The sequence below is a fragment of the Egretta garzetta genome, unplaced genomic scaffold (genome assembly GCF_000687185.1).
Source record: "Egretta garzetta isolate BGI_Z169 unplaced genomic scaffold, ASM68718v1 scaffold30, whole genome shotgun sequence".
Classification (NCBI taxonomy): Eukaryota; Metazoa; Chordata; class Aves; order Pelecaniformes; family Ardeidae; genus Egretta; species Egretta garzetta.
This window is the reverse complement of record NW_009258383.1, coordinates 4,365,763-4,381,221: the sequence shown is the minus strand read 5'-3', so window position 1 is coordinate 4,381,221 and position 15,459 is coordinate 4,365,763. Positions and strand designations below refer to the sequence as shown.

The 15,459-nt window shown below is 39.7% G+C and overlaps 1 protein-coding gene across 3 annotated transcripts in view; it reads right to left on the bottom strand.

The window, feature by feature from the left end:
- The window catches only part of PPP1R9A (protein phosphatase 1 regulatory subunit 9A), a 141,827-nt gene that overhangs the window by 44,638 nt on the left and 81,730 nt on the right, over positions 1-15,459 (bottom strand). For all 3 annotated transcript variants that reach the window (XM_035897124.1, XM_009641901.2, XM_009641909.2), the window contains exon 4: positions 12,011-12,115. In XM_035897124.1, coding sequence (XP_035753017.1) covers positions 12,011-12,115 — 105 coding nt within the window. The remainder of the gene's footprint in view (positions 1-12,010; positions 12,116-15,459) is intronic.

The following is a 15,459-nucleotide window of genomic DNA, read 5'->3' as shown; positions in this document are numbered from 1 at the left end:
CTTTATGTCATGTTATATTCCATGACCTTAAGAATACCCTGGTGCATATAATTAAGTTTAAGTTGTAACTAAAATAAGCCATAAAGAATAAATATGTAATTTAAAGAGAGATGAATATTTCTGTCTTAGAAAACCGTACAGCAGATGCAGTTATTAAAATGCTAGGCATGAATTAGATCTTTACGGCTAGAATGGCTTTAAATGAAAGAACTATCATAATCTGAAGTGTTTAAATACGAAAAAGAGACATAAGGTTGTGATTCACTGACCAGAAAATTAGTCACTGAACCATAATATGCACACTTCAACGAAGTGGCTAATTATACATTTCGCATCACTCTGGCTCACCAGAATTAAGCACATGCATTTCAGACTTGATTAATTAGTCTCATGGGCCAAAAGTATTATAACAAAGAGCTATAAATTCTATCAGCAATAATATCTTTAAGAAGCTGGTTATGTTACTGAATATGAGATGAATGAGGGGTTTAGAGCCTTTAAATCTCATCACAATAATACTCCCCTTAATTATTAAAGCCAGCAACTGCAAAATAAAACCCAGTGAATCTGTGATGCTGTACTACAAACCATCACCGTACTAAATCTCAGGCCATTAACTGATTATTTCTGAATGCCCGCAAAAAAGAGAGATCACAGAGAACCAGGGCATGAACTGACCTTGATATTCAGAGTTACACACGATCTAGCTGAATTATCAGCTGTGAAATATTCTTTTTGGCTGTGGTTAAAACAAACAGGGACAGGGGTAGGAATATAATTAATATTTGACTCCAACTTGGAGTTAAGATCTAAAAAAATGCAGTAGCTGGAGAAACTGAAAATTAAACTGCAGTAACGGTGGTTAAGACACTCATTCTACTGAAAGTGGCAGCAACTCCTACATCTCCTGCAATCCAGTAACGATTTAATGATTTAAAAGCACATCTGATACATGGTTTTCTGCATATTTCCAGCTTTTATTAAATGAGGATCTGTAGACCTGTGCTTTTGAAATAAAAAAAAAAACCAACTGTTTTTTTTTTTACCAACCATGGGAACCAGAAACATTATAAAAATTGGTTAAATAAAAAAAAAATTTCCATCTTGAGAAGAACTTTGGTATTAGAAAAATGTGCGAAGGCACCAACTCTGTGACACAAAACTGAACTTCTTGGCTTTTTAGTGACATGAGTTGATGATTTCTCCAAAAAAAACTTCAGGCATTAAGTACTCAAAAATAATTTAGCATGGATTCCTTAAATTAAAAAAAAAAACAAGTAAGAATACAGCAGACATTCTAAGAAATAAAGAATGTTTTTTTTGCTGCAACAGGATTCACAATTTTTCTTCTAACCTTTCCTAAAATATAGTTCGGTCAACAGAAATGTACAGCAAATTTCATTGTATTTAGGGGAGTTTTACAGTTGGATTTTAAAAATGGTTTTCCTCTGAGCTTTAAAGCACAAGCCTGCTTCTGCTACCATTTATCTAATTTATTTCAAGATGTCTTCAATTACCTACTCTGGCTGCTTCCATTAGGATAATAGCCATATAATTAATCCAAAGTGCTAAAAGCGGTGTGAATCCTGTAAGGCGGCAGTTTTATTTAGTCACAGCAGTGCAAGCTGGAACTTGTCAGGTTTTCATGAACAGGATCAAGAACTCTCAAAAGACGGCAGCCTCAAATGCAGAAGTCGCTGACTGGACACACACTGCATTTCACAACCTATGGGCTGCCACTACACTTTTTCAGATAAAATGATCATCTGAAACTTAATAAAGACTCTTTGAATCACTGAATATTTTAGGTTGGAAGGGAGCTCTGGTCCACCCTAAGACCCCTACTCCAAAGCAGGGCCAACTTTGTCATGGCCTTGATCAGTTTTGAATCTCTCTAATGATGGGATGCAACCTGCTCCAATGTTTGAGAAACCTCATCTGTGTGTAGTGTGTGCTGTGTGACTTGCTGTTGCTGTTATCTAAGCAGTGATTTGGTTAGTATTATTTTTGTATTAATTTCATTTATTTTTTATTATTTTAAAAATTATTCTAATGATTAAGCATTTGAATTAAACAAGGGTGCTCATCTGTCTCATTTGCGTAACCATACTCATACCGACTGAACAACCGCCCCAGCACACTGTGACGAAGTCTGGCAACATGGTTCATGGGCAGCAGGCACTAACGGTATCGAGAGCCATATATGAACCCTTGTGCTCCAGTGCCATTGATGCCCTGAGGCAAAGCGTTGGAGAATGTAGGAAACATCAAGATGTCCCTACAACAATATCCAGGTCTTTAGCCAATCTGTGGAACAACTGAGGCAAAGCACTCATTAATTTAGCTCAGACTTTTCTGTATCCTTTGCAACCAGGTCTCCTGCCTCACTGAGCAGCAGGCCTGGCTCCATGGAGGAGGGGAGAGCAGTAGATGTTGCTTAAATTCACTTTCACAAGGCTTTTGACGTGGTCTCCTCTGGTATCCTTATACCCTCAAAGATCAAGCAGGTCTCCTGGGCTCTTCTATCCTTCAGGGTAGTGGTCCCACAGAATCCTGCCAAGCAGATCCCTAACCAAGCCAATATTTGCTCTCCTGAAGTCCAGGCCTGTAATTCTAATGTGCATTTTCATTTCTCTCCAGTTCTTAAACTCCACTATTTCATGGTTAATGCTCCTAAAGCTGCCATCAACATTCACTGAAGAACTGACCAGTTCCAAACTGGTCATAAACCTGTTTGTGAGTTGGCTCTATTGAACACTTGTGTCAAGAAGTTATTTTTGCCACTTTCCAAAAATCTCCTGGATTACTTGCACAGAACCATGTTACCCTTCCAGTAGATGCTGGAGCAGTGTAAGTCCTCTGTATGTCCCTAACCATAACCTCTGAACTCACTTGTCACTTGTTTGAAAGCAAGGGCTAAGTAACAATCCCTCCCAACTAGGTTATGAGACCTGCTGGCAAACATGCTCTTGCCCCACTTTGTCAGGTGGATCCCTTCTCTCCCAAGCATTTTTCCATTCCTTCAAGAAGGTCCATAAAAACCAGTGTCCCCCCTGCAAGATCAGCTGCACAGCTAGGGGCTGTCCTGCATCCAACCCTACTTGACTGGCATAATCAAGAAGAATACCTCTTACACCCTTCCATCCTAGCCCTCAGAGCCCTATTACATAGATTCATAGAATCACAGAATCATAGAACAGTTTGGGATGGAAGGGACCTTTAGAGGTCATCTAGCCCAACTCCCCTGCCATGGGCAGGGACATCTTCAACTAGATCAGATTGTTCAGAGCCTTGACCAACCTGACCTTGAATGTTTCCAGCGATGGGGCATCTACCATCTCTCTGGGCAACCTGTTCCAATGTTATACCACCCTCACTGTAAAAAAATTTCTTCCTTATATCTAGTCTGAATCCACCCTCTTGGTTTAAAACCATTATCCCTTGCCCTATTGCAACAGGCCCTGCTAAAAAGTCTGTCCCCATCTTTCTCATAAGCCCCCTTTAAGTATTGATAGGCTGCATTAAGGTCTCCCTGGAGCCTTCTCTTCTCCAGGCTGAACAAGCCCAACTCTCTCAGCCTTTCTTCATAGGAGAGGTGCTCCAGCCCTCTGATCATTTTTGTGGCCCTCCTCTGGACCTGCTCTAACAGGTCCATGTCCTTCCTGTGCTGAGGGCTCCAGAGCTGTATGCAGTGCTCCAGGTGGGGTCTCACCAGAGTGGAATAGAGGGACAATTAAAATTTATAGGTTCTCCTTGATCAGGCGGCCTGCGGTAGACACCAACCACAAGGTTCCCTTTGGTGCCTCGGTTTCTAATTCTTACCCATAAGCTTTCAATCTGCTCGTGGCTATTCTTCAGAGACATACTCAAGGTCTTCCTCAGCAGTATCAATGGTGCTGGTGGACAAGCAGCAAAGTAATAGCTTAAGCGCCAGAAGAGCCTCAGCAGTCTCTCCACAGCATCTTGGATACAAACCCCTGATAAGCTATGCTACTATCAACACTAAATGGATATAGAGTCAGACAATTAGGAAGTCATGTAAAAAACCCACACACCAATATTAATGCACTTAGATTAATTATTCCCACAGAAATCAATTCGAGTCTAGGAACTCACTGACACATTAGCTTTATTCAAAAGTACTTCAAAATTAGCCAAGGGATTTAATGTTTTGGCACCTCTCCAGGTTCTGGTCCTTACATTGCTCTGCTCTTCTGAGTGAGCAGGTAGAGAATCTCTTCCATCTCTTCCAGACAGCCTGACAGTATCCCAAAACTATACTTGCATAAAATGTTTCCTTGAATACATGATGATCATTTAATCGGCGTCCTCTATAGCACCACACAATTCTTACAGGAATGGCCAGATCAAAGAAACGCATTTGTAAATCTATGCTTTAACATACCTGAATGCAAGTGAAGCACATACATCAGCTCTGTTCAAAAGGTACAAGTGCTACCTGGGAATGCTTCTAAAACCTGACTGCATTTTGAGGTGAGATCTGCCTTCCCTCACCCTTGCTGGCATCCATGGGAAGGAAATCCAGGAAGAAAATACAGATGGGTCACAAGTAAGCTGCTGAGTTCAGACCACGTCCTTAATCTGGATGATTAGGTGATCCAGATTCTAGGCAAGCTGCACCACCCTCATAGCACAGTCCAGGGGCAGCTGGATGCTCCTACAGCACCATGCCTGTGGCTTGGCAAACTATCCTGCAAGGATGAATGGTGGTTATTTCTGCCCAGCTGTCACACTGTTGTATCGCATTAACCAAGGTGCACCAAAACTGGGTGGGAGCTTCCACAACATAGTATCTTGGACTTTGAAAGAGTAAAAAAAGAGTAAAAAAAATGAGCTAAATAAACATTTATGATGATATTTCAGTTGCAGGGGTAGGAGTTTATGTTTAGAACCAACCAACTCGAGGATGAAGTGATTCAAAACCTGTCAAGTTGTTCCTTTTTCCAGGAATGGAAAAGCAACTCCTAATGAAATCCAGCCCCACTGAATTTTATTAATTCATGTTAAACTTAATTTTAAAAACAATGCTCTAGATATCTAGCAAAATGGTTCATAATTCGGCCCAAATCTTCTAAATGAAGGTTTCTCTACATATTTCACACTCAAACATTTAACTTCCTGTCCAAATGTGCAAATATTTTGAGAAGTAACTTGCCATAAAATTCAAATTAGCAAGATCTCAGGACATAGGGGCTATGTTTATGCCAGTAAATTAAACAGTGTCAGGGAATGCTCCTAAGCACTAGTAATTGATCATCTACATTATTAAATCACTGAAACAGTCTCTGGAACAGTTTGGCCCAAGTTAACTAATATTCTACCAAATCCTACTCAGACACAGTCCAGGAGTTAGCAAAGGCTAGGAGTTCGCTTGGATGTTGCCAATGGACAATTTGGATACGGCCACCCTGCCCTGAAAGGTAAGAACGTTTCATGGTGTGAGCACTGACCACCCTGGTGCCAGCTGGCCTCAGCGCCGAAGAACAGTCCGAGGCACACTTCATCTACTACAACAGGCACAGCCAAGGAATATAAACCAGCAAAGCAGCGGTGAATGCAGGCTTACCTCACCGGCGCTAAGCGATCACAGTACTCGCGAGTGATTTTTCATATTGTTCAGCACGCTACTCCTGGTAGTCTTACAGAACGATTACCAGCACTTGTAGGAGTTCTTTGCAGAGACCAGATAGAAAACAGCTCCTATTATGGAATCTTTAGTATAACCATAGAGTAATAAACAGGAGAAATTTACACTATTTTGGCACAAGGCTCCTCAAATTTAGTTTCTGCCATGATTCAGGTTTATTGAAGAAGCAGAAAGTGCACCAAGCACTCATGGCTTCTTAAAGCAGCCCTTCATGCAGTCCCAGCTCAACAATCACCATCGCAGAGCAAGGAGCTTTTCTCTTCTTTTTCTCTCCACTCTGGAGCTTGGATTCAAGGAAAAAGAAACAGACAAGCAAAGGAAGAACAAAACCATCACCCCAGCCAGAAGAAAGACAACATAACCCAGCTCTCTGAGTCAGACGTGGAGTGTGGTATCTTTTGCTTTTGGGTCCTGCCTCATTACCCATGACTGAGAAGCACTACAAATCCCTCCTGCCTCTTCCACAATGTGGATCAGCAGTATGGAGAACGCCTGCAAATGTTTAAAGGACACAGCTGTTTCAGAGGATAAGAGCACAGGTATGGAAAGTAAGAAGGAGCAGGAGAAAATCTGCCCAGGCATGTGCACTGGAGGAAGAGAAGATTATTATCTAGGGGAAGGAGTCACAAAAATAAAGCAATGCTGTTCAGTGTTACTGTGAGCAAACAGCATTCCCACCGGGGTACGCTGCTGCTGGCTAGATCCTGCAGTTGACTTCATCTCTATACTGTCTTAGTGCTTGCAAAGACACAACTGTATAAATTACCTTTCCAGATACTGTGAGTTAAACAAAACTAACAGCAGGGATGCAAATACTATTTTCTGAGACAGTATATTTTCCAGAAAAAAATCAGCTCAAGATGGGGCGAGGAATTAGTTGAAGAAGGAATAATTGACATATCAAGTTGGTGTTAATTAAGAAGTGAATATTTTCACTTTTCGCCCTTTAACTGCTCCTTGTATAAGATCTATCCTGAAGAAAAGGAAAAACTTCATTTTTGTCTGAAAGATTACATCTGCCGTATAGTAAGAGATATAAAGAAATTAGGCTGTGAACTGGGAGTGGGAGTTGAGACAAAACCCTGCTTTGAATTAAAACCATCTAGATATGAAAAAACAAAAAATGGTAATAAATGATTCTTTATTAGAACAGAGAACAGTTAATAGTGGAAAGCCCCAGGGTTTGATAGTTACACTGCTATTGTTAGAACCTACTCTTCAATGAACTAGAAGATTAATTAAATATGGCAAAATTTGCTAACTAATTATTTAGATTCTTTATTAAGATGGGAAGACTTCGATGCATTTAAGCAGAATTTAATTAAACAAAAACCGGTAAACTCATTGGTAGGTTAGAATTAATACAATTAATCACTTTCAAAGTGGTGCAAATCATGAGAAACCAAACAGGTTTTGCACAGGTTCTGTGTGATCCCCTGAAAACTCAAGAACTGACTCAGAAAGCACCATAAGAGCATCCGCTCAGTGCCTAGCAACAGTTTGGAACGCTAAGAAAATGCTTAGTCACATTCATACGACAGGATACAGAAGGAGGACACAGAATTTAAAATTCACCTCTCCAGTAAAACACTGAATTTGGTTAACTTCCTTCAAAGAAATCTTTCAGAGGAAAGTAAGAATGATAAAAGCATACAAGCAGCATATGAATGAGTGGGATTTTCTGATGACCCTCTCTCATGCAAGACCCTTTCTACTTATCAATGCAGTAAGCCTTCCCCGGACCATGTCCTCCTTTCCTGGCACCCTGCCTTTCCCAGAGCTGCGTGGGCACAAATCTTTGTATCCAGTGAGACAGAGAAGTGCAGTCCCCAATGAAAGCTCCCATATTTGTCCTAGGAGGGTCAGAGACTAGGTAAGTATGGTAAAAGGACAAAGTTTTCTCTGTAAAAGAACTAGATTTTCTCTTTTGTGGGTGTGTTCAAGAAAAAAATAAAATTCCCTGGGGGCATACAACTCTCCAAGTGAGCTTTCTCTGGTGAAGACTTTTAGGGTCCCCTAACACCCTTTCATTATGATGAAGAACAGGGGCAAAGAGTGGGGTCACAGAGGCTCAGCATCACCCAAACCACTTCAAAGAACTTCAGGTCTGATGCTCAGCACCACAGTTCACGAGGAGACTGCAACCAAACTAACACAGGAGAAGCTCCACGACAGGATTGGATTCCCACCGTCAAGCTGCCTCCTTATCCTATCTTTTATGATTGTAGGCACCACTCACAAACTTCAAGCTGATGGATCACATCCTAAATGGGGTCAGAAGAAGCACAGAACAATTAGTGATATTAGTCTGGCACTGCCCTCGTGACTGATCCATTAATCTTAGAGCAGGGGCGACACTCAACAATATTGAAAAACAACACGCATTTCAAAGGAAAATCCCTCCTGTACATAATCAAATTCTGAAATGCACTAATATGAGATATTAGTAAACAAAATAGTTAAGCAAAATTATAAAGAAGACTTGGTATTTACATCAGTTGAAATAGAATTCATAGTTGTATTTTCCAGATCAGAGTCATGAGGACACTAATTCCCATCCCTAAAAGCAGAAGCTGATTGCCACCTGGGATTATGAAAGAATTCCCTCTCTTTCCTTTGTCTCACAGGTTACCAGAGGACACCTGGTGGGTACTGATTATCTTCCTATAAAACACTACTAGAAAGAATAATTGAATTTATTATCATTGGAGAAGCCAAATTGGTTGGGTCAATGATCTTCCATTATGGTACGACAACTCTTCTGAACAGTCCAGTATTTCAAACAATGGTTAAAATACTCATAGATGCTTGTATTTGCTCTTCTCCACCCCCCTCACCCTCACCTAGAACAGTTCAAAAGGTAAAAGCCACATCTTCATTTTCACAGATTCTTTACTGTGTCAGCTACAGACAGTTTGGATGCATTTTTCTGGCAGAAACATTGAAAAAATCTATTCTAGGTCAATGACTTCCACAGTCAGTGGATCATTCAAAGTGTTCAGAAGGCTCAAAGGAGAAAAATACATCACTACATATTGGTATTATGCATGCTCCCTGAAGAGGTATTGATTGCATTTATGGCAAAGAATTAAGAAGTAGCTTTAATGTCATTCTGTTCATGAATGTCCTTTCTCTCCAACAGATCTCACATAATAAACCCTGCTACAAAAACTAGCATGCATTTTGACTAGATTGAGGACAAAATGATTGTGTGTATGTAATGCTGTGGGTTATATACGTAACATACTGCCAGTGAAACACACACAAATCCCTTTGTGTACAGGACAGCAAGCAGAAGAAAGGTACACACAGTTTATGCTATGACCACAAAGATAACTGTGGCTCATTAAAGCAGTTCTATAAAAGTCCATTAAACTGACACTATTAAATAGCAGACATGCGAGGAAGTATGTACGTGATTTCTCCTGTGAAAGAAGGATTCATGAAGTTGCCTTGCCTTGAATTACGTGGGGTGTGCAGTTGTACATTACCTGCACACTTGTATTTCAGCTGGACAGCCACCACAGGAACGGCAGAAGGTTGCAACAACCTTTTCTTTCCACTGCTCCTACCTCCCGCAGTGCCACGGATCATTAATGGCAGCTGCCACGGGAACGGTGCACTCAGAGGTCAGTAGCACCATCCCCTGTACTGCCAGCAGGCAGGGGTTGAAAGCTGGGGGCAAGAGAAGGGTTTTGCCCCAGAAGATCCTCTTATGTTGTCCCTAGGTTCTGGAGCAGTTCAGGTGCAGAGGTGAGCAGCCTGCCGAATGGTGGAGATGAGGGATTTCTCCATCCCAGCTCGAACACAAGTGTAAGTGGGAAAGAGGATCTGTCAGAAAACAATTGTTCTCTCCACAAAACAACCAGCAGGCAGGGCTGTTTTGTCATACAGTGAAAGGAAAACAGTCAGCAAGATAAAAATACGTCATGTTCTTTCATATCTAAGTTCATCAATAACAGCTCTCTGCTTACTTTACAAGCAAACGTTTAAATCTACAGTGAAGTCAAAACATCAAGCATCCTGAAATCTCTGTCTCCAAAAAACAGCTTTCTGGAACCAATTCTGATTTTGAGTAGCTAAAACCAATACGGTTCACCAGTGCCAGCAGAGCATCAGACAACTCAGTGGTCCAGGACAGACCAGAAGCCAGGCAGGAGCCTGTGCCACACAGTGCTTCCCCATCTCCTCAAGTCTCACTCCCAGCCTACCACAAACCTGGAAAAAAATCATGCATTTCTCATCCGGCCCGCGTAAAGAAGAAGAGTAGTCTTCCTGAGTGTTTTTTCCATGAAGTTTTAAATAAAACAAAAATAGGCGGAGTTGCACCAAATTCTACCCATTCTTTTCCTCTAATTAGACATATAAATTAGTAAAACACTGCTAACCACACAGTATGCCAGTGTGCATATAGATTCTTACACATCTGTTTTATGTAATAATATTTTATTATTATATTATAATTAATATTATAAAGTATTTAAAAAATTATTCTAAATTTAATAATATTTTATATGGTTTTTAAAATCTTGTGACACTAGATACACACTGGGTCATTTTTCGCTTGGGAGCTCAGTATCTTAAGCTTACTTACAAGGACAAATGTAGGAGCTCACACATCTCTCCTTGATAAATGAGACCTATCAGAAGCCAATGATCCCAGAGCACAGGATATATAGAACACTTGACAATGTGAGCTCAACAACAATGAAGAAATACTTTTTACAGTCCACTATTTTGTGACTGCAACCAGCCTGACTGTAATTTACTTCTCGAGAGAAGATTCTGGGAGCATTCTGTGTGAAAATCATTTTATGTTTCTTCCTTCCTCCAAACCCATTATTTTTCCATTGACGCAGGTATTCTATATCTTATGCAATAATAATTACATGAACTAAGCCATTTCTAAATGTATATAATACATGTTCTATGTGAGCACTCTCTTTTTTCTTTTTTTGAGCTAAAACATCAAACACAAAATACACATAGCATTTGTTTTGTGTAGCAAAACACAGGAAAACATTGTTCTCTGTCACAAGGATTTTATGTTCGAAGGTCCCAACTCTCAGAAAACCTAATAAAGTATATACTCATTTTTATAGTTAACTCAGTAGGAACACTGACAGCATGTGTGAGTCTTCAGAGAAATAATACTAATGTAACTAAAACTGTAAATGTTAAACAAAAATATATTGTAATTACACTGCAATTTCTGATAAATTTTTTCCTAAATAACCTCTTTCAATTAAAACCTTGATCAATCATCCCCAAGATTCTTTACAGAACTCACATCCCAACATTATTCCTTCATGTCATGCGGGAACAGCTATGGAATTATACTGGAAATGTGTACACCAGCATACAGCACCACCATCTGAGGGGGGCTGCATGTATTACCACCAGTCATGGTTCAAAAGAAGCCAGCCCTGAATTCAGTAATTAAAGAATTCAGCTGTATTCCCTAGAGAGGATTTTGAGAGAGAACCAAAGGGTGACTACAGAATGGCTGTTGCTTTGTAATATGACAAAGATATTTTTGGATTTATTTTGTAGCATTAAATCTTTACTGAAATTAATAAGCTATTAAACAGAAAAGCTATGTGACTGCATAGGTTTTTAAATGGCAAACAAGTTCATTTCTAGGGAAACACTGTTCTTATTAATTTACAAACATTTTACAGCCTTGTATTTTCATTAGTTCAGAATTTTCCTTGCAGTATATGTTACATTTTCTAGCCTATTCATTACTTTATGGATTTTTACAGGGATGCCTCTCAATGAACCACAGCACAGGAACAGAGAGAAACCCAGAGATGGTGCAGGGACTCATGTAGCTCAATGAATCAATGCTGGGATATTCCTCTCCTTCATTCAGTAGCTGTTAACACTACTGCATCCAGTACTCTCTTCTCTCTTGTGCTGAGGTGGCATCTGCGAGCACCAGGGTGCTCACTACCTTCCTCCCCCAGCCTTGGGGCAGTAATGTGGCCAGTTTCCCCCATGGAAGAGCAGGGAGGAGACCAGTGGCAGCACAGTTTCCATTTGACCAGCACCCATGACCTTCGTCATTCCAGCTAATACAGTTTGAGGTCCATGCAGATGTAGACCGGTGAAGAATCCTCTTTTATGTGCAGTTTCAGCTTGTTTCAGTGGTCATATTTTGAAACTCTAAGCCAAAACAAAAATCTGTAATAGCATAGCTCATCCCTGTCTTGGGATAAAAGCAGAGAAGGCACAAAGAGGCCAAAAAACTCTGATTCCACCTGGGCATACTGACACTCCTGTGAAAGAAGCAGGCAATCTTAAGTATTGTCACTTTTTTTTTTCTTCTAAAATACTCACCTGACTTTCCCTTTGGTGTTTCTAAGAACAGTTGCAGCAAAATTTTGTGTAACACCAACCAGACTGAGGCCATCAACTTCCACAATTTGGTCATTCACTTGGATCCTTTCAGGGAAAAACACAAATACAGAAATAATTGTGTGAATTCTTGGTGAACTTTCAGCAAAACTTAGTATACGGAGATCTTTTCAGTTTGATTTTAAACAAAGACTTCAAACAAAACCTCAGTCATAAAATGATTGAGGTAAATATGAAAAATGCATCATTCCTTGCACGTAGACATCTCATAAATCAAGCCTCAAAGTTACCATTACAATTAATAGCGTCAATCACCCAGTCACTTCACTTATATATAAATGCAAAAACACAAACTCTAGAAATTGTCATATGACTTAAATTAAACGAGATAGTTGAACAGTTCTTATATCATTCTTTCCTAAGCCAATCTCGAAAAACAGCATAAGACATAGCTCTGGTATTTCACGCTAATGGAAAAAAATGCGGCATTTAACTAAAACAACCTGCTCATCTGTGGAGAAAAGAGCTTGTGCATTGACTTAACTGTGACCTACTCTCTTAAAATATTTCATCTAAGTTGCTCCAAAAAGATGAATTCCCAGTGTACGGGTGATCTTGCTGCACACAACAATAAGACCTTGGACTGTTTTAATGAGGACTCTCTCTTCGAAACCAAACACCTGTTTACAGTCAATACAGTGTCTGATGCAGAAAAAGTTAGGCGGAATAAAAAACATACTGCTTTTATCTGAAGCAAGCACTGCTATGAAATCCCTAGAGGAGGCAGTGGACTCATCTGGATTACAAATGCTTGGAAGGAGGACTGCTATGTCCTCTAGAAATGCAAGAAGTATTATAGTTTTAAAAATTACTACCCCTGCCCCCTGCCACTCAGAACTAGTGAAAGGGAGCAATTTTCAAGTACTTATACAGATGCTACTGATCCAAACGATAGGGTTTACAAAGGAACCAAGAAACCACTATGAAAAAATTCCATTAAAATTATATGAAAATAGCTAAATTAAGCTATTTAATATCTTAGGATAGCTTACTGAAACTTCTTTTCAAAGAACAACAGAGGCTTCAAAAGAGAGCTGAAGCATATTGACTTGGAGCACCTAATTTCTCTGTCAAGTCTGAGGCAATGCTTTGCAGTTCTACAGGTGTTCCAGCAGTATCTTCAGTTCTTTGGACTCCACTGATGAGTAAGAAATACAAGATTTATTCTTTGGCAGCCTCACACCACAGAATGTCACTGTGTTCTGGGCAGGATCTCCCTTCTGTATATAATAAACCTTGAAAAAATGATCTTTACAACAGTCTGTACTCCTATCTTGAAAATCCTATCAGGCATCAGAATTTTATTTCAATTTTCACTGAAGCATTTTTTAAATACACCAATCACATTAATATTTATTGTATTTTGATACTGTAAAAATTAATTATTTTTTTTAACTTCCGCAAACATGAGGTGCAGTCGGATGGCCGCAGGAGTTCCAAGAAAAGAAGTTTAAGAAGTTGGTGCCCATTGAGTGGGAAGCTGTCACCCTCTTGGCTGAAAACTATATGGTGGAAGAACAGATTCCTTTCTGATGGCACTTTGCATACTTCACTGTGCAGTGGCCTAGAAGTGTTCATACAGATACGTAGTTATAGTAACTCAGGTGATGGAACATCATGTTAGAGAACTGTTGCCTGCAACTTTGTAAGTGGCTCAGCCTTCATCTACTGCAATTCAGTCTGACTCCACTTGTCCTTCAGGCTTATTTCGTATCTCCTTTTTTGTTTGTACAGCTCCTAAATTCATTTCCAACTCTTATTTTTTATGGCCATTGTTCTCCAAACCTCCTCTCTTTCTATATATGCATATATTTTAATTACAAATAAACACATGTACATATCAAACGACATGCAACGAACATAATTATTATTCAAATTACATATGATTACATGTAATTAAAAAAGAAGTTTCCTGTCTGTTGACATGTACATTCTATACTGCCCAGACTAAAATACTCTCACAGCCATGTTCTCCTGGCCACCCTCCTCTTCCTCGGGCATCCCCTCTCCAGCCCCACTCCCACTGCAGCTCTGTACCTGTAGCCTAGCCCTAACTGCAGAGAAGCCACCCCAGGCACCATCTACACCAAAATATTCTCACAGCCATGTTCTCTGGTCAGCCTTCCCTTTAGTATCCCCTCCATTAGGAACTCCAGGCTTCCTCTGTCTCTCAAATCTAATTTCAAACATGAACAAAAAAGTAGGCTCAGGTTGGCAAAGCCTTAATTATAGAGGTGTCACTGCTTTTATCATTAATGAAATTGGTAATTCTGACAATTATTTTCTAATGGTCAGAACTTAAATCGTTGCCTATGTGAAGCAGCACTTCAATGAAGTAGCAACTACAGAAGCGAACCAACTAACGTTGAACAAATTACTTGCATGATTACTGCTCCGTATGATGAACTGAAAAATCTAACCTGTGCAGAGACAACATTTAGAGTATTTTTCAAGTTAAGAACTGTGTGATGTTTCAAAACTGTTGTTCTCAATCTTAACAAAATACTTTAAAATGTGAATGACTCATCACCACAATAATTTGAAAGCAGCAGCTATGAATTCATCCAGGAAAAGATTTTATTTTTCATATTCAGTCTAATGATTGATTTCATATTTTACACACTATTAGTAATCTCTCTCATTACTTATCACCATGCTTGCCTCTGGCTTCATCTTGAAGCACCCTCCTTGGTTAAATCCTGCCACACAACACCTTTTGATATGACGGCTGAACACTACCTGTTTGTTTGCATCAACATGAATCAAGCCAGCGGTGTTCAGCCACCAAGAAACCCCTTTGTACAGATTTTGGGTTTCCATGGGAGGCAAGTAATCTGTATCATGATTCAAGGGGTCTTTCAATAAAAGATGGGAGTTATCCTACAGATATTGTAATGTTTAAAATTGCAGTTTCAGAAGAAGCCTGCTTCAAGATTGCTATGCAGTTATTCAGAATGTCTGATGCAACTACTGAAATATAGTTTTATTTTCTCTTAAGAGACTTTGTTTTGCTATCAGTGTTAATGATTAACTAGGCTCTTCACAAAGATTAAGTTAACAGGACCCTTTACAGTTGATGCACTTCATTACACAACTGGCTGCTCCTGACTGAGGGGATAACATATCCCTTTCCCAAGTGAATGATCAGTCAGGCTCTCAAAGAGAAAATCAGAGGGCTATTTCTCAGATGACTGAACATTCAGCCAGTTGAGAACCAAGAGAAATATTAGAATGGTCAAAGAAAGATACTATTTTTTTCTCAGCTGACAAGCTCCTTTCAGATACCATTAGGGAAATGAAAGAGACTTGTGATTGAACATTAACTCTGTAGCACACTCAAACATGTGAATAAGGAGAGGAACAGAAAATAG